Raw genomic sequence first — 21,104 nt, forward strand, 5'->3', positions numbered from 1 at the left:
TTTTGTTTTCGTTTTTTTTTAATGAATTTTGTTTGCTTTTCGACGCTTTCTTTACGTAAAAATGATAGGGGAAAATGTTGGAAAAAAGACTTTTGTTTAACTAACATAAAAAGCCATTTATTTATGTATGCTTTGTAGTAAGTAGTTTAAATTTTTATTTATTTATTTTCTGTTGTTTTGTTTATTATTTGCATGCATTTGACGGGTTGTCTTGTATGTAAATGTATGTGTTAATGGCAATTCGATTTTGCCGAATTCTTGATGTTGTTAATTCAGATTAAGCAATGAATTTTCCTCTAAACGCGCTGGCACGTAAACCAGGCAGGCGGACTGGCAGGAGACGGACAGTGTTGCACAGCGTTCGGATTGTAATTGCCGTTTATCGATAAATATGTATGTACGTTTTTAGCGTTAGATTTTTTTTTTTGTTTTTTTAGTTTTTTGTATGAATATAGCAAAATTACAAACATGAAAAGCGCAAACAGAGAGCAAATGGCGCAAGTGTACAAGTATATGTATGTATGTACGTTTATATGTATGTATGTATTTATATATGTATGGCTAGATGAGACGGTTTGGAAAACGGAATATATATGTGTGCGTGTTGTTGGTGTCTTGGAATCTTCTGTTTTACCTAACTCCCCAATGATGAGCATATACATATATTTCAAATATGGCTAAAAGAATGTATTCTCTTTTTGTTTTTCACTTTTTAAATATTACACATTTCTCAAAGTTCTGTCTTTCGTATAAAAAATGCTACCACTGTAGATGTTGTAGGTGTATGTATCTTCCCTGCCACATAAAAATAGAGCTTCATGGTTCTCCAAATAGTTTACATATATAAATATATATCAATATATTTATATTCATTTATATTGGTTGGTAATTACCTGTGTGTTCGCTGCTTGACTGACTCTCGACTTATCTCTCTTTCTCTTTTCCATATTCTGTTCCTATTTCTCAATATCCTCTCTCACTCAATCTCAAATAGTCTGTGTGTATGTGTGTGTTTATAGATCGGTGTATATATATATATATATGTACTAGACTGCTGTACAAAAAAGTTTTCAAAAATTTGCCTGCGTTGCTTTGCGTTGTTAGTTTTTTCTTGTTGCTTACAAAATGCTTTCCAATACGATTTTTCTTATGTTGAGTTTAAGATTTTGTTTGTTTTTTGTTTTTGTTTTTTATTATTTTTATCGTATGAACCAAAAATGTTTAAATATAATTATGCAGAAATTTATAATTTTGTTTTAGGTCATTTGGGTAATTACTTTGTTGTTGTTGGTTTTAAGCTTTTTTATGACATTGGTTTCTCTGCTCAAGTTTCTGATTTGTTTGACCACAATTACCTCAAAATGTTTCTTGGCATTTCTCATTTAAATATTAATAATTACTTTTTTTTGTTTTTAGTTATTTAGTTCATTTACGCTTTCTTATCGAATTTGTTGCTGTGTTGTTGGTGTGTTGGTTGTTGATGGTGTTGTATTGTTGTTGTTTTATATACTTTATTTTCTAGTACCCGCAAGTAATCAGATAATCTCCAAGTTTCTCCACCACGGAAGCGGCCTGCTGGGGCTGCACAGGATCCTCGTAGATGGAAACAATGACGGCTGCAAGAGAACAAATATAAAAAAAATATATTTAAACTTAATAAATTGTCATAAAGAAGTATTAAAAGACCCCCTTCACAATCGATAATTTATTTCAACACAAATTTTATCGATAGCAGAAAGTATTATTAACACTGGCCACATAACACTCAACTATTCTACGCTCAACATGGAATCTAATCATTTGTAGAAATCTCTTTGGCTATTTTAACACGGCTACATAATTACACACACACACACAGAAACATCTTCAGCCGATTATCCGGTTGACAATACAACAGAAACGAATAGTTTAGAGAAAGCAAAGCACAGCAGCAAATGGAGAAACAAGAACTAACTGTATTTTACAGAACATCATCAACAAGTAAATTATGAATAAAACGCTCAATAAAACGATGGAGAGAAAGAAAAAGAGAGGGAGAGGGAGGTAGAGAGAGAGACTCTGGACCAGGTGAAAACCGGACAGACCGGCCACAGATAGCCACATAATATTGAATGACAAGTCTTTCACGCTGCCAAACAGTCGGCATCAAAAATTGTAATACTGAAATGTAAGCGAATCGCGACAAATGGTCGAAACTCTTCAATGCTGCTGCTTTGGGGGCTTACTACGTTAATCAATTGTGCATGAAATTGTTGTTGTTCTTCTTGTTGTTAACCCAATTGACTGACGCTCCAAGCAAATCAAATCCAAGCCAACAACAATTTCAACAATTTTTTGAACTGGGGTCAATAAACCAAAAGTTAAGTGTCATGTCTACGGACAAGAGCGAGCGAGGAAGCGGGATAGAGATAAAAAGACGCACGCGTACATACACACCGACACACACACACAGGCACTGACATACACACACTTGTAGCGCCCTGCAGCAGGCTGGCAACACCCACACGTGAGAGAGACAGACAGGCAATGTGTCTGTGTCAATCGATAACTAAATTCGATAAGAAGCTGTTAATGTGTCTGTTTGTCTGATAGCGCGTACAATGCTAATATTACATTTCATTTCATATTTAATTACACCAAATTTGCACCGAGCACACCGAGCAGTGCGCGCCGCATACCTTGAAACATTTGAAGCGTACTAAAAACAAGCATATCAAGTTGTATTTCAGTTTAAACGCTGTTACACGCGCCTTTTAATTACCAAAGTGTTGCATACAAAAACAAACAAACATACACACACACAGACACAGAGACAGACAGACAATGTTAGGCTGCGATGGACACACAGTGTAGAGGGGCGGATAATTTGCGGTAAATAAATTGCTTGGTAATTTAATCGATTGTAAGTCGTGTGCGATCAGCTGTTCAAGTGCCAACAAAGCGCCAGCCTCGGAGAGCTCAAATTTAATACCAAATAAAGACAAAGCAAGAGGCCAGAGACTTATCCCAGGCGCCAACATGCACACATATACAAACGCAAACACACACACACACGGCACACACAAGTCAGCTAGGTCAAAGCAAGCGAGAGAGCGAGAGAGAGAGAGACCAGTTTGCCATTTTATGTCAATTTCTTGCCTATTTCCATTTATATGCTACTCGCTTGCCGCTACTTTTGCGGCTTATTCTGTGCAACATTTGCACTTGAAATGGATTATGGCAATAACCTTGACCTTTGCGGCTGCTGCAGCGGACAGCAGCGACGCCGCGCAACAGTTGCCGCAAATATATATATAAACTAGGCAAATATGGAAGACGACGACGTCGACGACGACGCTGACGAAGCGTCGGCAAACAAGCAGCAAAAACAAATTTAGTTTTATGGCACACACACACACATAGACGGGCTGGCAAACACATACTGTTAGACAGACAGCTGCTTCCAAGAGTTTTCATAGCAACAACAAACACATTTTAGGCGCAAGGTGTAAAGAAAATAGCAAAAAAAAAAAATTGAGTGAAAAACGAAACGCTGCCGCGTTTTATTTTGCCAGCTATTTGAGAGCAAGTGTGTGTGTGTTTGTCAGGGTGTGTGTGTATCAGGAGGGGGGCCGCCAGTTGACCGGGGAAATGGAGCAACAAACTGCAGGCACATATAATGATTGCCTATCATTTACGGCTTATTACGTTTGCCGTTGGTTACGTGGCAAACTGCACAAAAACAAAAACAAAATTTGGCATTTTATACATTAATGTTTGGCTCTGCTGCTCTTGGGTTATTTTTTCCTTTGTTTTGTAATGAGCAATCGCTCGCACTCTGCTTATCAGACAGATGAAAAAAACATATATACATATATGTATTTGTATACACATGCAACAAGGAAAAAATACCGCAATTGCTCACTTTTTAATGCTTATCAAAATGTTATAGCTGTGGGCTCCTGGCACAAGTCACAAGACTTATCTGGGGATTAAATGCTTTGCACCTACATTGTTCTTACTGGCAAGGAAAAAAAAATCAATGAAATTAAGAAGCTAACAGCACACACATTTGATAAGAATTGTGCCCTATTACCGACTAATATATACCCTGTCAAAACAGTTGGCAACTCTACATTCCGTTTCTTTTTTGGTTTTCACCTACCTTGTGTCGTCTTCATGCAGTGCACTCCGTTTCTGCCCAGTTTTGCGCGCACCACGCGATCTGTGCCTGAGAGGTAAATGTACCGTTGGCCGGCTAATGTCACGCCGCTGCTGGTAAGCAGGTCTTGCTGATCAAAGCCGCTGATCAATTTGGCCAGCTCTTCCTTTGAAACCTGCAAATAAAAAAATAATACCAAACAAAATCAGAAAAATTAGAATGGGAAACGTTTTTACATATGTATGTATTACATTTGTATACCCTATAACCGTCTTGAGTCACGCACACGTGCCATAAATTTTACAAAATTTATGCATCCTGCGTTGCGTGCGTGCACATACAATTTCTTTTAATAATAATCCTTACTAAGAAACCTAGTGTCAGGCAGTGAGGTGTGTGGCTGCAAAACACACACACATTCATTTTGTAATCAGCAACAACCCACTCAAACGTGCAGGGGAGTGAGAGAGAGGTAAGCAAATAAAAACCCACCACTGCCCACATTCACCACCCATGAAATGAAGATGACGACGACGTCGTCTGCCAACTCATTAACAAAATGAGAGACACGCTGCAGCAGCAGCAACAATAACAAGCAAAGAACGGCTGACCATTTGCCTTGATTTTGTAATTGTAAAGAGCAAAAACTAGTTTGCCAACACTTACTAGCAGAACGGAGTTGCCTTACCCCACGCAAAATGTTATTAACATTTGCAGGACACAACAGTTTGCGGATTTCGCTCTTTGAGTTTTTGTGCGTTGTTGCCAAGCGCCAGGAAATTGGCAAAGGAATTAATAGATTTTAAGAACTATGATTAATAATAAGTCTTTTGCCAAGTCGTTGCGGTACAAGCAGCAAATATGTTAATGACACTTGCCGGGAGAATGAGAGACAAACCAGCCAAAAAAAGAACATCGAAAAAAAAAACCTTCTAGAAGTTTCCAAAATGAGCGTAAAAGCCTGAGTGTATCAGAGTGAGTAGCTGGGTGAGTGCGCAAAGAGAGAGCGCAGTCCATAAAGCCGGTTTTGCGAACAAAGCTGTAGGTATGCCAAAAATGTCTAATAAATTTATCAAAACCACTCAATTAATTAAAGAAATGCACACTAATAATAGACAAGGCAATGACCACAAAAAATGTACAATAACGAGCCAAATTTGAAAATTGTTGTCTTACAAATGCCAAACGCAGGCTTTTTAAATTTATGTTTTCCAAAAGTGCAACTATTTAAAAAAAAAAAACAATTTTACTTATAAAGCAGACGGGTTTTATGGCACAATCCATTTACGTGTGTTTTATGAAATCGAAGTGTGAAACGCAAAAAAAACGTTATTGATAAGAACGAACTTTTGGCTCAAAAGTTGACAACACACACATATACAAAGAAAAACGTCTGGCAATGCCACACAGCAGCTGATCCAAACCCGAATAACTTTACTTGGCGATACATTTTTCGATGAATCATGGAAATGTAACGAATCAAACAGATTCAGGTAGAAATGTGGGTAACTCAGCCGTACGAACGTAGTGTAAATGCAAAGGCAATAAGCCAGAAAAAAAAAAAAAGTAATATAATAAGAAGAGTCAAATACATAACATTCGATCGGAGGCCACCACAAAATGAAAGTGAGATTCGTGGATGTACGCGGCGAATTGCAAATAACAGCAAATGGCCAAAAACGAAGGTTGTCACCGTTGATGATGATGTTGGCATCAAAAATGTCTGCAAAACAGTATCACTTTTTCCCACTTGGAGCTTACAAAATGAAAAGTACTCTTCTTCTTCAACAATTGTAAGTTCATTTCACATTTCGTTTAGATTTTTCACTCACTTTATGTTATATAATTTATATATTAATTTGGACTTTTGTTAACAGCACATGGCGAAGAAACAAAATGTAAATGGCATATGCTAATTTTTGATGGTAGATAAATTATTAAAATCGATTTTATATATCGATAATTCTGCTTCTTGGACAGTTGGCAAAGCAGACTGCGCGAAAAATATACTAAAAACAAAGCACAAGGGAGTGTCCCTGGGCCCCACCCCTGCCGAAGAAAAAAAAAACAAGCATGAATGGGGCGCGCAACAGACGCACAAACAAAGGATAAAGTATGTGGTTAGGCGCACGGCGGAGTCAGCAGGAAGTTGTATACACTCACAAACACACACACACACACTGTCATACATATAAAGTAAATGCGAAAACGTGGCGCGAATATAAAATGTAGACGCTGATGACGCGGCACTGCGGTCGTTGCGTTTTTCAAGATACATTTCTTTCGTTTCACTTCCAATCGACTCAAAACTTGCGCGTAGTTTTATTATTATTTTTGTGATAAAAAAAATGGGTTTCGTTGGCAGAGGAAACAAAGATAATAAACGCACACATATGCACATCAAACTATTGAGTGAAGTGCTTAATGTTGTGGTGTGTGTGTGTGTTGATAAGAGCAAATAAGGCCGGTTAGTAATTTTATTATATGCGGCGAGCGGTGAGTCGCATAAAGGGCAATTTTCCCTCTCATTTTCTCTCTCTCTCTCTCCTACTTCAATCTTTCGTCAACCAGCTCAGCTTGTGTTGTATGAAAAAGAGTGCGCAGGGGATAAGCAGCACAGTGCTATCACGCCAGTGTTGGAAAGTGCACACATGCTTGTGTTGTGCCGGCCAAACCCGGCTATGAGAAATTACTCACGAACGCACACACACACACACGGGCACAGACACAGGCTGCGCTCAGCTATTGCAGGCAAACACCTTTCATCAAATGCACTCTAAATGACGAATCATCTTTGTTTAATCACTCAATTGAGTGACTAATCCACCTGAGAGCAATTTTTTAATGAGTCACAAACTAATCGAAGGCTTTGCTTTTGATAATCAACAGCAGCCAATTTGTCCAGCTGTTCCCTATTGTGCTATTAATAATTCAATTCTGCGGCAGCATCTAGACGAATTCTTATCAGCTACTTTGACAACGATTGCACTACAGTTTTACAGGAACTTAAGAATTTTAAAGTTTTTGCGTTTGTATATGTGGGTGACCGCGACAGACGGTAAGAAGCTGAGCAGAGAGCTGCGCAGTCGGCTGTATTGGCGATAGTTGACGAGAGAGCTAGAGAGAGAAGAGAACAAGAGAGAGCGCATGCAGGGGGTGCACACCCATACAGGGTGGGAGTTGCTTTATCAAACGAAATAAAAGTACAAATGGCGGACGAGTAGCAAGGCGATTAAGGCGCAGCAGTACATTAGAGCATGCAAAACGCACTGAATTATCATTTTATCTAAAAACTTTGTATAGAAAATTCTTCTTCAATTTTGATCTCCAACTTTGCAATTTTGATCTTTAAGCATGTCATGTCAAATTTAGAAACTAAACAAATCAACTAAATTCAGAACCTAAATTTCCAGAATGACAGCTTCCAAGGTGGACATTTAAATTTCATGAAATTTTTAGTTTAGTTTACTTTGAACTATTTGATGAAGTCCTGCTGGGGTATAAATTTGCCTGCTGCTATTGCTCTCTTTGTATGCGTGGGTGTTGATGTGCATGTGAGTGTGTGTGTAAGCAGACAGAGGACGCATTGTTGCTGGTGGTCACACCCTTGAACTTGCTAAAAATGTCTCAGTGTCGAATTGCCAACGAGAATTTTATTCGGCAAGATTAGTTGGCTGGATTAACGGTACTCACCTCAAAGCCATTGGACTGCGCCCAAATGTTGCCATCGTGTCCGGCAATGCACGCCTTGGTAATGCACTGCGAGGCCAAAAGTTGATTATCAACATAATCTTGCCAGCTCATGATTGTAGTTTGTTGTTGTATTTGTTGTTGTTGTGGGGTTGTTAATAACTATTGAATATATGTATATATGTATTTGTTGTATTTCACACACGCGTTACTTTGTTTCAATTTGTTATTGCTGCTACTGTAGTAGTTGTTGCTGTTGTTACACACTTTTCACGCCACCAAGAAATTTAGTATAGCGAGAGTGAGAAAATCGTGGATTTTCTACGTAATTTGTTTAAGGAAACTTATTTAAACTGCAATGAGAGAGGGTAGAAAAAAGAGATATGTAGAGAAATTAACGATAAATTGACGATTTAAAACTTTACGCCTTTTGAAAAATGTGAAATTTTCTTTTTTTGTTTGTGCGCCGCCTCTGTCAAATCTCGATTTTTACGATGAAACTCGAAAAGCAGTGCACACTGTTTTTTTTTTTAATTTGCTGTTTCTTAAAAAAAAACTCACACACACTAACACAGCCAGCAAAAGATAGCACACACACACACTATGAACAGAGGGTAAACCGTACGTAGCAGCAGCAGCAGCCCCAACACGTCCGACTTGCACAGAATGACAAAAACGATTGAATGCAAAATGTTGTTTAGCGGCTCCAAGCATGGAAAATCGAGAAGAAAAAAAGGCACTCAGAGCGCGCGTGAGTCACAGCTGCCGCCGACGCTAGCACTCTCACCCACCGATTCACTCGACGAGTGCAATGCCAAAAACTGTGCGCTGGAGTATGTGTGCGAGTGAAATGGCATATATGGCCGTTATAAATCGCCGGTCGTGCAATGCAAATGAGTGAGTGAGAGCAGGCGATGACTCAACAATCTCAAGTCTCCTTGCCTGATTCTACGAGTAAGTGTGTGTGTTATGAATCGGCCTTTTCTGACGCTGCTTGAGTGCTTTTCTAGCCGGTCGAGTAACCGACGACGAGGATGGTCAATCATAAATTAAAAATAGATTTTAAAATTTTAATATGTACATACACATGTATATGTACGAACACATTATATATTTATCTTTATCTGCCGTAAATGGTGCCCAACAAGGAATTATTTGCCGAAAAACAAAAGCGCAAGGCCAGCAACCAATTTTTGACTTTACTTGCAATGAGGCAGCGAGACACCGACCGGCTGCTTAACTTTTTCCACTTCTTTTTTGCACACTTATACACACACGCAACCCATAGATGTACATACACACATATGCGTGCAGCCAACGCCGTCGGCGAATATACGCAGATGTGCCTGTAATTGAGTCGGCCTTTCATTTGTAACTTGGCTTTATATTGAAACTACGTCTTGCTGCTAACCTTTTTGATAAAACTTAAGCTGCCGGCCACACAAACATTATTAAAAATTTGCACATATTCAACAATTTGCAATTAATACGCTAAGTTCTCCAAAATCCAATGATAACTCACACTTTTCACACGCTGTGTGATGCGGCGATGAAATTATACTGACTAAGGGACTAGAAACATCGATAGCTCAATTAAATCGATAATAAAAATACGCGACTATATTTCGCGATGTATTTGTTAAACTTAAAATATATTCGATATACAAATTAATATGATACGAAATAACCAAATGTACATATTGAATACATATATATAGTCGGGAAATTACAGATCATGTTCATAAATCATAAACCATTATTTTTAGCTAGGTTTAACCCATTTGTAGTAGCCCTAATCTTTGTTTAGAATTTGAAAAGATATATGCTCAAAAAAATAAAAAATACTGAAAACAATTGAGTAGGATCGATACATGATACGATAGTAAATCGATAATAAAAATGTGGTGAATGAGTCATTAGATCTTAGCCGAATGGCAGCACCGCTCCCACTGTATTTGTGTATCGATTGTATTCATTGATAACTTTAAACATCTGAATAACCAACTTATATATCAATAAAAAAACATTTAATATATATTTTACTTAAAATGAAAACTGATTTCAATTATAGTCTTTTGAATATTGGAGTATTCCATTTGAAAATTGCGATAGTTGAACTTTGATATATCGATAATTTGGTTGCTTCCCTTACATCACTAAAAGTTTTGCAAGATGGAGCCTCTTTTGCTTGGTTTTAACAATCAGCAGCACGTGTATAAAAAGTGCCAAAAAATAATCAGAAAATGTTAGTATTATTCAACGATTTAATTCATAATAAGTGAAAGTCGAATTAACAAGGGAGTTTGCAAAAATTTGCTAGTAAATTTAAGCCCGTATAAGTGAGCAATAGTATTCAAAATTGGATTCGAAAATTTAACCCAGAATGTGAAACACAAAACGAAAAGAATTTTTACACGACGTCGATGGACGTTGCGGCACGAGTGACGGGCATTGGCAGAGAGAGATAGAGAGCGAGAACGAATAAAAGAGAATTCAGTGGTTGTTGATGGTGTGCGTGTGTGTGACGTTGGGTCAAATATATGTGTACATATATATATATATATATATATATATATAATTTTTTGGAACGACACAGGGTTAATAAATAACAAAGAGAATAAGTCATCCGATGTATTCCATACGAGGTTAAATGAGTTTCTTGCTTTGCAATGAGGTTCATCTGAACACAGCAACAATGAAATCATTGCATTTATACAAATTTCGCTCTCTTGCGCACAAAAATGCTCGCATTTTGACTCATGGTCGCTGACTGGACGTTCAAATGGACAATGAATGACTACCTATTGCGATTCAATGCCAACACTGCTATCACTATATATAAATACATATGTATGACATATATACATATGCGCATATTTGTATGAAAAATAGGTGATTTCCTAGTGCGGGGAATTCTTAGAATTTCTCAAATACTATGGTGGTTGTGCCGCTAAACGCTACCTTTTTCTCTCCCTCTTCGGCACTCATGCACACGCTCATGTTGCAAGTGGTTGAAACACACGCCTTAAATTTGCCTGTTGGCTTAAACATTTTCTTGCCTGCTTCGTTTAGTACCTTTTTTTTTTTTGCTTTAATCTACTACTATTTCCCAACTACTACGCACATGCAACACTGCAGTTAAAAGTTGATAGCTTCCTACTGCTCAGACACATGCACACGACCGAAGCAACCATTGACATTGACACATCTAGTGCACTCTTTCGCACACACACACACATAACATATGTACTCGTTGGGCGACGGTGACGACGAGACGCTCAAAAGGCCGCCTAGCGGTCGTTAAAACTCTCACTGGCATTTGCTCGCATACGTGAAAATACCGCAGAGCAGCACGCACAACAAAACACGTTTGTGTGCACTCTGTGAAAAAAAAAAAAATTTTCGTTACAAATTTTTGACACACAACTAATCCAGAAATTGTTTAACTGAACGGTGCTCAAGCCGTCGAAATTCAGTATACAAATTTAACTAGTCAATTTTTTATTGTTGATAATGTAAGTGTCGTTTTCGTCGTTGCTGCTGGGCCCGCCCGCCTGCCTGCCGCTAAACGTCGTTGTCGCCACCGACCACTTTGTCGTCGTTTTGCTGCCTTGGGTTGCCAAGCGCAGATTCGCCATAACCAAAAAAAAAAAAAAATGAGAAAAAAAAAACGTAGAAAAGAAAATTTTCATTTGACTGCATTACTGACATCGTTTTGTGTATTTTTGTTCCATAGGGATGATCGAAGTGAAATAGCTCAAGATGGTCCCGCTGGAATGGAACCTGAGGGCGTCATCGAGTCGACCTGGCATGAGGTCTACGATAATTTCGATGACATGAACTTGCGTGAGGAACTGTTGCGCGGCATCTATGGCTACGGTTTCGAGAAGCCATCGGCCATTCAACAGCGCGCTATCATTCCTTGCGTTAAGGGTCGCGATGTCATTGCCCAGGCCCAGTCCGGTGAGTAATTTATACGTAAAACAAACAACTCGGCAAAAAGAAAACAAATTTCGCTTCAGCGAGAAAGTGCAAATTTTTTTGTTATGGGGGCTGCTAAGCAAGCAGCAGCGAATGATGACGATAACGGTGACTCAGCTGTCTGTTGCTGCTGCAGCAGCTTTTGCTCTCTCAATCTTTGTTACTGGACACACACACTTTCTCTCTCTCTCTCTCTCCCTCTCTTTTACTCGTCCGCTCTTTTGGTGAGCAACGAAGCGCTTGCGCGCCACTTTTGAGATCGCCTTAGCGCGTTTTTCTGATCTTCGCAAACGCTTAAATAGAACAGCGTTGCCCATACATTGCAAAAAATGAAAGATGTATAAGTGTATATATATGTGTGTACATATAAAGAAAATATTAGCCTAGGCGCTGATTTGTTGGTAAATGGTTTTTGTTTAATATAGCTTAAGCCTGCTTTTGACTGTATTCAATATATCATTCGATTATTCAAAAACATAAACTCCTGTACAAAACTATCCCAGTAGCGGATGAACCATACGAAAATGGCATATTAAATGAAAAATATGAAAATTTTGTTAAATGCAATTATTTGACCATCAAAATGGAAAATTTCTTAAACATCCATTTTGGGCGCAACTTTGAACAAAACATTGGAAAAATTGACGAAACAGTTCCTCTACATATGCATACCCCATTACTAAATAAAAGCTGTACCATAATTTCTAAAAAGGTTGGTTAACTTTTAATGTAAAACGTAGCCTAAAAGACCTTGATTATTAAGATTGCGAGTGCAGCTCATATAACGATTCCGATATGCTGAATATAACTAGAGTAAACAGTTGCCTCACTAGTTATTAACTTAAAAAATTTCTCATCATCCGTTAACACGTTTTTGGTCATTTTATTAGGTACTGGCAAGACTGCCACCTTCTCGATTGCCATCCTTCAGCAAATCGACACGTCCATGCGCGAATGTCAGGCTTTGATCCTGGCACCTACTCGCGAATTGGCCACCCAAATTCAGCGTGTGGTTATGGCACTTGGTGAGTACATGAAGGTGCATTCGCATGCCTGCATTGGCGGCACCAATGTGCGCGAGGATGCTCGCATTTTGGAATCCGGTTGCCACGTGGTAGTTGGCACACCCGGTCGTGTCTATGACATGATCAATCGCAAGGTGCTGCGCACGCAGTCCATCAAGCTGTTCGTACTGGATGAGGCCGATGAGATGTTGTCGCGCGGCTTCAAAGATCAAATCCAGGATGTATTCAAGATGCTGCCGCCGGATGTCCAGGTGATCTTGCTGTCTGCCACCATGCCACCAGATGTACTCGAAGTGAGCCGTTGCTTTATGCGTGAGCCAGTTAGCATTCTGGTTAAGAAGGAGGAGTTGACACTTGAGGGTATCAAGCAGTTCTACGTGAACGTTAAGCAGGAGAACTGGAAGTTGGGCACATTGTGCGATCTGTACGATACGCTGTCCATTACCCAGTCGGTTATCTTCTGTAATACCCGTCGCAAGGTAAGCATCCAAAAACACCAAGACTTATCAGACTATATAGTATATATAGCATATATTCAATAATCCATATATTTTGAAATCTATTTCTTGCGTTCTAACTGAACCGATTGCCTTTGTTTCGTTGAGACCAACGTCAATCAAGTGGAGATTTTCTCAAAAATCTTGCCAGTTTATGTGATTTGCTATATTTTCTTTACCATCAGGTCGACCAGCTTACCCAGGAGATGTCTAACCACAACTTTACCGTATCGGCCATGCATGGTGACATGGATCAACGCGATCGTGAGGTTATCATGAAACAATTCCGTTCGGGCTCTTCCCGTGTTCTGATTACAACCGATTTATTGGCGCGCGGTATTGATGTGCAGCAGGTGTCGTTGGTCATCAACTATGATCTGCCCTCGAATCGCGAGAACTATATTCATAGGTAAGTTATCTATTGGCCAGCCACAATTCTCTCCTAAATCTGTTCATAACAAAATCTTTTTTTATACTTATTATAGAATCGGTCGCGGTGGTCGTTTCGGTCGCAAGGGTGTTGCGATCAACTTCATCACAGATGATGATCGACGAATCCTTAAGGATATTGAACAATTCTATCACACTACTATTGAGGAAATGCCTGCTAATATTGCCGATTTGATTTAAATATTTTGTTGAGCAAAAAAAAAAATAATAATAAATACAAGAAAAATAAACAAGAAAAAGTGAGTGAGCTACAGCAAAAGAGTTGCGAAAAAAAGTGCGCAAAATATATTTAAAAACAAAATAAGAACCCCTAAGAACTAAAATCACGTTAAATATTTATTCAAACAACAATACAACAGCAGGAGCAACAACAACAACTGCATCGGCAAGGCAAAAACAAGAACAACAACAGCAACAGCAACAACTATAATCATTAGCAACAGAGACAAGAACAACAACCGCTGGCTGGCCCTTTGCCCTATTCCTAATTAATTAACCAAACCAACAGAAGAAGACCAGCTGTAACATCAATTTAAATACTGCGTCGTCAACAAGCAACAAACAAGTCTAAACTTTAAACGCTAAAACTGGCATATACCATATACCAACAACAACAACAACAACAACAACACGAGGACAACATCTTTCGATTTGTGTGTGTGCAGCAAACAGCAACAACAACCACAACATTGTTTTAGCCTTTTCTAGAACTATTGATAAAATATATTAAAAAAAAAAAAACAAAACAAAACAAATTATATGTACACAATTTTATGTTTAAATATAACACATACAGTCTAAAAATAACACCACCCAGCAGCTGATCAGTCAGCCAGGTGACGCCACAGCCACCCACTCACCCTCCCACACACATAGTTAAGAAGATCAAGATAATGCAGCAATCGCAAACAAAACTAAGTGCAACACGCTGTGCCGCATATCATCCGCACGCCAGCAACAACAGCAGCACCATCCGCTTGGTGCAACGCATCGGTTATTTGAGCATAAATTTAAACAAATTATTTGAAATGCAAAATTTAAATATTGTACTACTACACAATTATAAATTATTGTATAAATGGCTAACAAAAGGCACCTGCTGTGTATTCATTTCGATTTCGGCAGGTAGAATCGTTAAATGCAGGCAGTTGCTATTTGCACCTGCGATTTTAAAGTCGCAATTTCAGATTGAATTTTCGAATGAATATCGTGAGTTGGCAGCACTGTAAAAAACATTCAGCTGCTTTGTTATCGATATTCAGAAGCAACCATGTCATTTTGGCATCTACCAACACTACTCGATATGTGGGTGGCTTGCCGCTGCTGCGGCTTCATTTACAATTTTCACTTTGCCGATGTCGCGTTGTCGTCGCTACATTTAAGTGAGAAAAAAAACACCTATTATTTTGTGCCCGCCGTATCGGTCGATAATGCCAAAGCGCTGTGTTTAAGCCGTCACATTTAACTCTCAACAACAAGCCACACAGAACAACATCCATAAACAGTACAAAACAAAAATATTAAATATTAAAAAAAAAAAAGAAATGGGCCAAAAAGTGTCGCGCAACGACTTCGAATGGGTTTACACGGAAGAACCGCATGCCTCGCGTCGCAAAATCATACTCGAGAAATATCCGCAAATCAAGAAACTGTTTGGCCATGATCCGAACTTTAAATGGATAGCCGGCGCCATGGTGTTAACCCAAATACTGGCCCTGTTCATTGTCAAGGACTTGTCATGGCCGTGGCTCCTGTTAATGGCCTATTGCTTTGGCGGCATTCTGAATCACTCGCTCATGCTGGCCGTACACGAAATATCGCACAATCTAGCCTTCGGACACAGCCGTCCCATGCACAATCGCATTTTGGGCTTCGTTTGCAATTTACCCATTGGACTGCCCATGAGCATATCGTTCAAGAAATATCACCTGGAGCATCATCGGTAAGCTAAAACAGATTCTGACGATTTTTTTGGTTGATTTAATGACGTTATGTATATACAATACACATGCGCTATGTGCTATATACATATAAAAACAAATTAAATCTTTGTCCATGTATTTGCTTTCTGGGCGTAGCCATGTGAGAGCTTTTCCCGCTGCCCGCACCCTTCTTGTTCGTTAATAGACCGGCAGGGCCGCTTTGCAACACTGCCCAAACACCGCTCGTCAAAAATTTCCCTTATAAAATCTCTCTCTCTCTCTCTCTCTCTCTCTCTCTGTCTTTCTGATAAGCTGTTTGTGAATAGAAGTCTGCCTTAAAATTCAAATAATTAAGCCATTTAAAGCTTTTTGGTTGTAATTTATGTGCCATCGACGTATATTTGAATAATACTTCCTTTTGAAACGTTCGCATTTGTGAGTCAACAAAAAATAATATTCAATATCTAGGGATTTGCCTGTATACCATCGATAGCGCGTTTATGATTGCGATAAGATTTGAAAGTTTATAGGGTTTAAACTATTTTATTTATATCAGAAAAGTTCGTTATTGAAGAAGTGTTTCAATTGGTCACGTAGCTGGTCATAATAATTTTATTTATTTATTTATTTTGTGCAAAGCAACTACGTGTTTGCGACCCCTATCTGAGTCATTCACTCTTGGCTATCAGTCGAGCATTTTGTGTGCATTTGCTGCCGGCACTTTGGCGGGCCCCTCGAATGCCGATTTAATGAGAGTGTAGCAATTGATTTATTTGTTGTTCAATTATAAAAAGAGGAAAGAGAAACAGGGAGACGCAGAGTATAAGTTAGTGTGTTCTTATAAGCTTCCTTTGGCTATCTTATCCACTATCTCGAGTCCAAGCAAATCTTATCTTCGAAGGTAAAATGAAGGAAAATCTCTCAACATTTGTCTGTTATGTTAACAGCGAAAGCAATTTAACCTTACAGACAGATGGCTTTATAAGTATGTTAACTCTTATATTGCGCATTGGGCATAGATCACTGCACTGTTATTAACATTTTGATGTAATAGCAGAATTTTAACGGATATTTGAATTGGATTTGCAATTGGCAAGAAAGATATATAGGAATGTAGCGCATTTCTAAATAAATGAAGTTTATATGAATTTCTTGAACCCACTTATTAACAGACCAGGTGTACGCCGTTAATCTTTATGGTCATTGAATTGTCCGGCTTTTTAAGCCGCACACTTAAATATAGATAGATAACCCACAATTTGAGTCACATGCCGAGACATAGAGAATTGCACATTCGGCTCACGCGTGTCTGGGACCCAGGTGCTAATGATTAGTGGGTCGCGTTTATCTTATCTATTAGTTGCTTGAATACCTTGTTTATGCCAATACCCGAATGATAAGGCAAACAAGTTTTTTAAATGGAATATAGTATTTGAAGTTTATTGCAAAAGTTTTCAATTCATATAGTTTCACTTAATACCAAATAGTCAAAAATCTCTTTGAAAATCTCAGAGATATCATATGATAGATATATGATGATAGATATATGATTGATATAGTTGGAAGTTTGATTCTCTTTGAATTAAAATCCTAAAATTGAATGAACCAAAAACAGAATTTTGTTTTGGAATTTTAGAGCGGCTTTTCTTTGGCAAATTGATAAAACTGTTTACAAATAAAATAAAGATAGCGTTTGGTATTTGTTGCTATGCATTCTAGTTTCCCCACATAAATCATAATTAATGCTCCAATTTTCAATTGTTTATAGGTAGAGTAAAATGACAAGCACAGTATCTGATTCATACTAAAAAAAAAAAATCGCCCCAGTCTAGACCAACAAAAAATGCTCAGAAACCACTCTAAATTTAATATACGATAAGGAATACTCAAAGAATAGCAAAAACATTCAATTGCTCATGAGTGTTGACCACAATTCCGCTTGTCAAATTTAACCTCATGTCAAGGTGGGAGAGACAGAGACTATATAGGACTTTATCAAAGGTAAATGCGGTAAACAAATCGAAATAGTTGGGAATTCCATTGAGAGCATGCGAAAAATCAAGTTCTGATTAATTGGCCTATTTCTCCATTTAAAAATTGTTTTCTTCTTAATCCTCACAGCTACCAAGGCGACGAAGTGATTGATACGGATATACCTACCCTGCTGGAGGCGCGACTATTCGACACGACATTTGGCAAGTTTATGTGGGTGTGCCTGCAGCCGTTCTTCTACATCTTTCGGCCGCTGGTGATCAATCCGAAGCCACCGACACGCCTGGAGATCATCAATACGATCATACAGCTGGCATTCAATGCGGCTGTCGTCTATTTCATTGGCTGGAAGGCGATGGCCTATCTGTTGATTGGCTCCATACTGGCGATGGGTCTGCATCCGGTGGCGGGGCATTTCATATCGGAGCACTATATGTTCGCCAAGGGCTTTGAGACATATTCGTATTATGGCCCGCTCAATTGGATCACCTTCAATGTGGGCTACCACAATGAGCATCACGATTTTCCAGCCGTGCCCGGCTCCCGGCTGCCGGAGGTGAAACGGATCGCCAAGGAGTTCTATGAGACGATGCCACAGCACACCAGCTGGACGCGTGTGCTCTACGATTTTGTGATGGATCCCGCCGTGGGTCCCTATGCGCGTGTCAAGCGGCGACAGCGCGGCCTCGCCTCCTAAGGCGACGATACAGTTCGCGGGCGCGGATGATGCAATGATTTTACTAGCGGTTTCCTGGCATTATGTAATCTCAGTGTTTAGGTACTAGAAACTTAGAACTTTGTTGTTGTTTTTTTGTTAAATCATTATTTTCTTGTCAACTGCAACATCAACAACACGAAATGTTTTGGTTAAGTGCAAACAATTTGCAATGCTTGATTTAACGTATTTATAGTATTAGAACATGTGAAGCTTAGGCGCTATTATTAAACTATTATTGTTACCTCAACACACACACACACACACACACACATAACTGAAGAGAGCGAGTGTTAAACAAACTAAATATTGTATATTTAGATATTGTCGCCAGATGCAGCCAACTATTTTTGATAGCCTCTTGTAACTGACATCCAAATACCAAAAAAAAGTGTATGTGACTAAAAAGCAAAAGTGAAACTGAAACTAAAACCAACGTAAACTCAACTTCACGCGGCGTTAGCTCTAAACAAAATTTATATATGTATATAAAATATAGAAACGATTGTCCACATATACTCGTATGCGTATGTAATAAAGAACACAACAAAAAACTGAAATTTGCTGAACATTTGTTGCTCAATTTCCAGCAGGTGATTATTTTTGATATATATAAAAATAATTATATATTTTCCGTGTGTCATGTGAAATGGTTTTGGAACATGCAGCTCGCAATTGCCATTGCCTGATTGACTTCAATTGAAGCTGATAAAATGCTGCGTGCGATTGATAAGCGCACGATACAGCACATAACATGCCCTCTAAAAGGCTTCCACACGAAACGCCTAATTGGCCTTGTCTTTTTTTAAAGCTTTACATAATATCAAATAGAAACTTTCCGCTATAACCGACTTCTTATACCCTGAACCCATTAAAAATGGATAAAAAAGGGTATAATGTATTTGTGCAAATGTACGTAACAGGCAGAAGGAAGCGTATCCATAAAGTGTATATACTCTTGATCAGCATCAATAGCCGAGTCGATCTAGCCATGTCCGTCTGTCTGTCCGTCCGTCCGTCCGTCCGTATGTATAAAAGGATATCAGAACCTATAAGAGCTAGAGAGTTGAAACTTTAGCTGTAGGTCCTTCTAGTGCCCGCGCAGATCGAGTTTATATACCGATATTCGATAACTTGCCCCGTTTCCAAGTAATCGATAAAAATCGATATCGGAATCCTGTTTTTTGAGCAATTTTGGTATATAATAAGAGCTAGAGTCGCCAAACTTGACATGTAGGTTCTAGAATAGTATATATATATCAAGTATCTTTCATTCTATACCTATCGCCTGTCGGAAGAAGAGGGATCAGGGTATCCCCTAGTCGGGAGCTCTCGACTAGAACCTCTTACTTGTGAGCTTAATGAAGTGATGCAACTTACCAATTTGGAGTATGAATGAATATTTGATGAAGTTAAACAGAAAACAAAGTGTTGGGCTGATTATTTGCTGCTTAAGGGCATGAGCATAAATTTAAAGTTCCTTAAAAGCAGTTAGATACACTGTAAAAAATGATTTTCAATTAATCTTTTGCATATACATGTTCATAGTTTTACATATGTGAAATACATATGAATTTACTGAAAATAATATCATATGGCTTTTGTGCTTAAATTTCATTACGGTATTATTTTAATTTCTGAATACATTTAAAATGTATTTTAGGTCCTAACATAGGAAATCTTTAAAATATAAAGCTATATTTCTATCAAGAGAATTAATTTAAATTTTAGAAATCTGTAGGAGCTCGACATTTTGGATCTAAATGTGAGAAATTTAAGCTCCAAGAGATAATCACAATAAAATTATCCACAATTCTCCTTCTATGTTATGAAGAGCTGACAATCTAAAAAGCGGTACGTTTATTTACAATCGAGCGATAAGTGCAATACCATATTTGGCTTTTTTTGGCCTAATTGAGATAACGGCTAATCGGCAAAAATTACGTTTAGGTGCATTGGGGACACAATCTTAAAATAGGTTTAATCGCGGCTACGAATTTTTGTCAACAGAGTTTTTCATGAGTCATTCATCAACTACTTAGTAAGTGATTCAAGTGAAAAGCGGGCGGATGTTCAAAACTGTGTTATCAATTCAAATGATGTAATAAGCCAGAAGTACTCAAATAACGTGATATTAAAACAAATAATATGTCCGACGATTCGAAGAGACTTTAATTCCTGGAATGAAGTGTTACTCTGAAGCTGCTTTAACATAGTCTTTACAGTGTTTAGCCAAACGCTTGACCAACACTGAAAGCTCATGGTTAATGCTTACAATGCAGTTAAAGTAGCTTGCAACGTAATTTTACATATTCAGCAGGCAGTAATATGAAAAAAAAACTAGTTCTACTCCAGGCAAACCAGGTAAAACACTTTTCACAACCAAAATGTGCTTGGTTAGCTGTTGATTTAATAAACAGTTAAATATTTCTGCACACTGTTGACGAAATATTTGTCATAAAGTTTGCCATTTTGAGCTACAATAATAATTTATGTTTACAAACAAGCAACGACGATATCTATTTCCATATAAAAGGTGTTATCGCAACGCCAGGTGCTTCCCATTAGTCTAGCCTAAAGCCAACCACACATACCTGGTAGACGGTAAGCATATTACCAAACCAATGACTAACTGGCAATTTGTCATTTGGCCTGGTGCACGTGTTAGCCAAGGCGTAGGTCAAACTCAAG

The 21,104-nt window shown here is 38.4% G+C and overlaps 3 protein-coding genes and 3 long non-coding RNA genes across 9 annotated transcripts; 4 read left to right on the forward strand and 2 right to left on the reverse strand.

Annotated features, from left to right (window-relative positions):
• Positions 1–1,364: 1,364 nt before the first annotated feature.
• chic (profilin chic) lies at positions 1,365–9,426 on the reverse strand. 3 transcript variants are annotated; one of them, XM_064697559.1, is made up of 4 exons: positions 9,354–9,426; positions 7,835–8,184; positions 4,145–4,316; positions 1,365–1,616 (listed from the first exon to the last, which is right to left on the reverse strand). In XM_064697559.1, the coding sequence occupies exons 2-4, from the start codon at positions 7,943–7,945 to the stop codon at positions 1,519–1,521; spliced, it is 381 nt and encodes a 126-aa protein (XP_064553629.1). In that variant the 5' UTR covers positions 7,946–8,184; positions 9,354–9,426; the 3' UTR covers positions 1,365–1,518. The 3 variants fall into 3 exon arrangements, with proteins under 3 accessions (XP_064553629.1, XP_064553631.1, XP_064553630.1); XM_064697561.1 differs by lacking the exon at positions 9,354–9,426 and adding an exon at positions 8,457–8,562; XM_064697560.1 differs by lacking the exon at positions 9,354–9,426 and adding an exon at positions 8,393–8,514.
• Positions 5,963–6,416, forward strand: LOC135438988 (uncharacterized). The gene is made up of 2 exons (XR_010437962.1): positions 5,963–6,066; positions 6,122–6,416. It is a non-coding gene; the product is annotated as an uncharacterized LOC135438988 (long non-coding RNA).
• Positions 8,645–8,965, forward strand: LOC135438986 (uncharacterized). Its single transcript, XR_010437961.1, has 2 exons — positions 8,645–8,785; positions 8,842–8,965. It is a non-coding gene; the product is annotated as an uncharacterized LOC135438986 (long non-coding RNA).
• Positions 9,427–9,948: 522 nt separating the features above from the next.
• eIF4A (eukaryotic translation initiation factor 4A) lies at positions 9,949–14,591 on the forward strand. 2 transcript variants are annotated; one of them, XM_064698290.1, is made up of 5 exons: positions 9,949–10,076; positions 11,568–11,794; positions 12,703–13,316; positions 13,520–13,743; positions 13,820–14,023. In XM_064698290.1, coding segments are annotated over exons 1-5 (1,212 nt in total). In that variant the 5' UTR covers positions 9,949–10,074; the 3' UTR covers positions 13,965–14,023. The 2 variants fall into 2 exon arrangements, with proteins under 2 accessions (XP_064554360.1, XP_064554361.1); XM_064698291.1 differs by lacking the exon at positions 9,949–10,076 and adding an exon at positions 11,212–11,346 and having other exon boundaries at positions 13,820–14,591.
• On the reverse strand, positions 11,316–11,678 carry LOC135439530 (uncharacterized). The gene is made up of 2 exons (XR_010438068.1): positions 11,541–11,678; positions 11,316–11,441 (listed from the first exon to the last, which is right to left on the reverse strand). It is a non-coding gene; the product is annotated as an uncharacterized LOC135439530 (long non-coding RNA).
• Positions 14,592–15,150: 559 nt separating the features above from the next.
• Positions 15,151–18,973, forward strand: ifc (delta4-sphingolipid-FADS-like protein ifc). Its single transcript, XM_064698292.1, has 2 exons — positions 15,151–15,726; positions 17,828–18,973. Exons 1-2 carry the CDS (start codon positions 15,329–15,331, stop codon positions 18,393–18,395), a joined length of 966 nt encoding a protein of 321 aa, XP_064554362.1. The 5' UTR covers positions 15,151–15,328; the 3' UTR covers positions 18,396–18,973.
• The last annotated feature ends 2,131 nt before the right edge of the window (positions 18,974–21,104 follow it).

The sequence above is a fragment of the Drosophila montana genome, unplaced genomic scaffold (assembly GCF_035044405.1).
Source record: "Drosophila montana isolate Dmon_TW-CO22-7 unplaced genomic scaffold, ASM3504440v1 contig_402_1, whole genome shotgun sequence".
NCBI classification, from domain to species: domain Eukaryota; kingdom Metazoa; phylum Arthropoda; class Insecta; order Diptera; family Drosophilidae; genus Drosophila; species Drosophila montana.

What these genes read in the sequence shown, in the direction of transcription:
- chic (XM_064697559.1), bottom strand. Translation starts at nt 7,945, where the DNA reads ATGAGCTGGCAAGATTATGTTGATAATCAACTTTTGGCCTCGCAGTGC. An exon ending in CGCAGTCCAATGGCTTTGAG is followed by an intron (nt 4,317 to 7,834) that starts GTGAGTACCGTT and finishes TTTTATTTGCAG; the next exon opens with GTTTCAAAGGAAGAGCTGGC. An exon ending in CTGCATGAAGACGACACAAG is followed by an intron (nt 1,617 to 4,144) that starts GTAGGTGAAAAC and finishes GTTCTCTTGCAG; the next exon opens with CCGTCATTGTTTCCATCTAC.
- eIF4A (XM_064698290.1), top strand. An exon ending in TCTGTAATACCCGTCGCAAG is followed by an intron (nt 13,317 to 13,519) that starts GTAAGCATCCAA and finishes CTTTACCATCAG; the next exon opens with GTCGACCAGCTTACCCAGGA. An exon ending in CGCGAGAACTATATTCATAG is followed by an intron (nt 13,744 to 13,819) that starts GTAAGTTATCTA and finishes TACTTATTATAG; the next exon opens with AATCGGTCGCGGTGGTCGTT.
- ifc (XM_064698292.1), top strand. Translation starts at nt 15,329, where the DNA reads ATGGGCCAAAAAGTGTCGCGCAACGACTTCGAATGGGTTTACACGGAA. An exon ending in TATCACCTGGAGCATCATCG is followed by an intron (nt 15,727 to 17,827) that starts GTAAGCTAAAAC and finishes TAATCCTCACAG; the next exon opens with CTACCAAGGCGACGAAGTGA.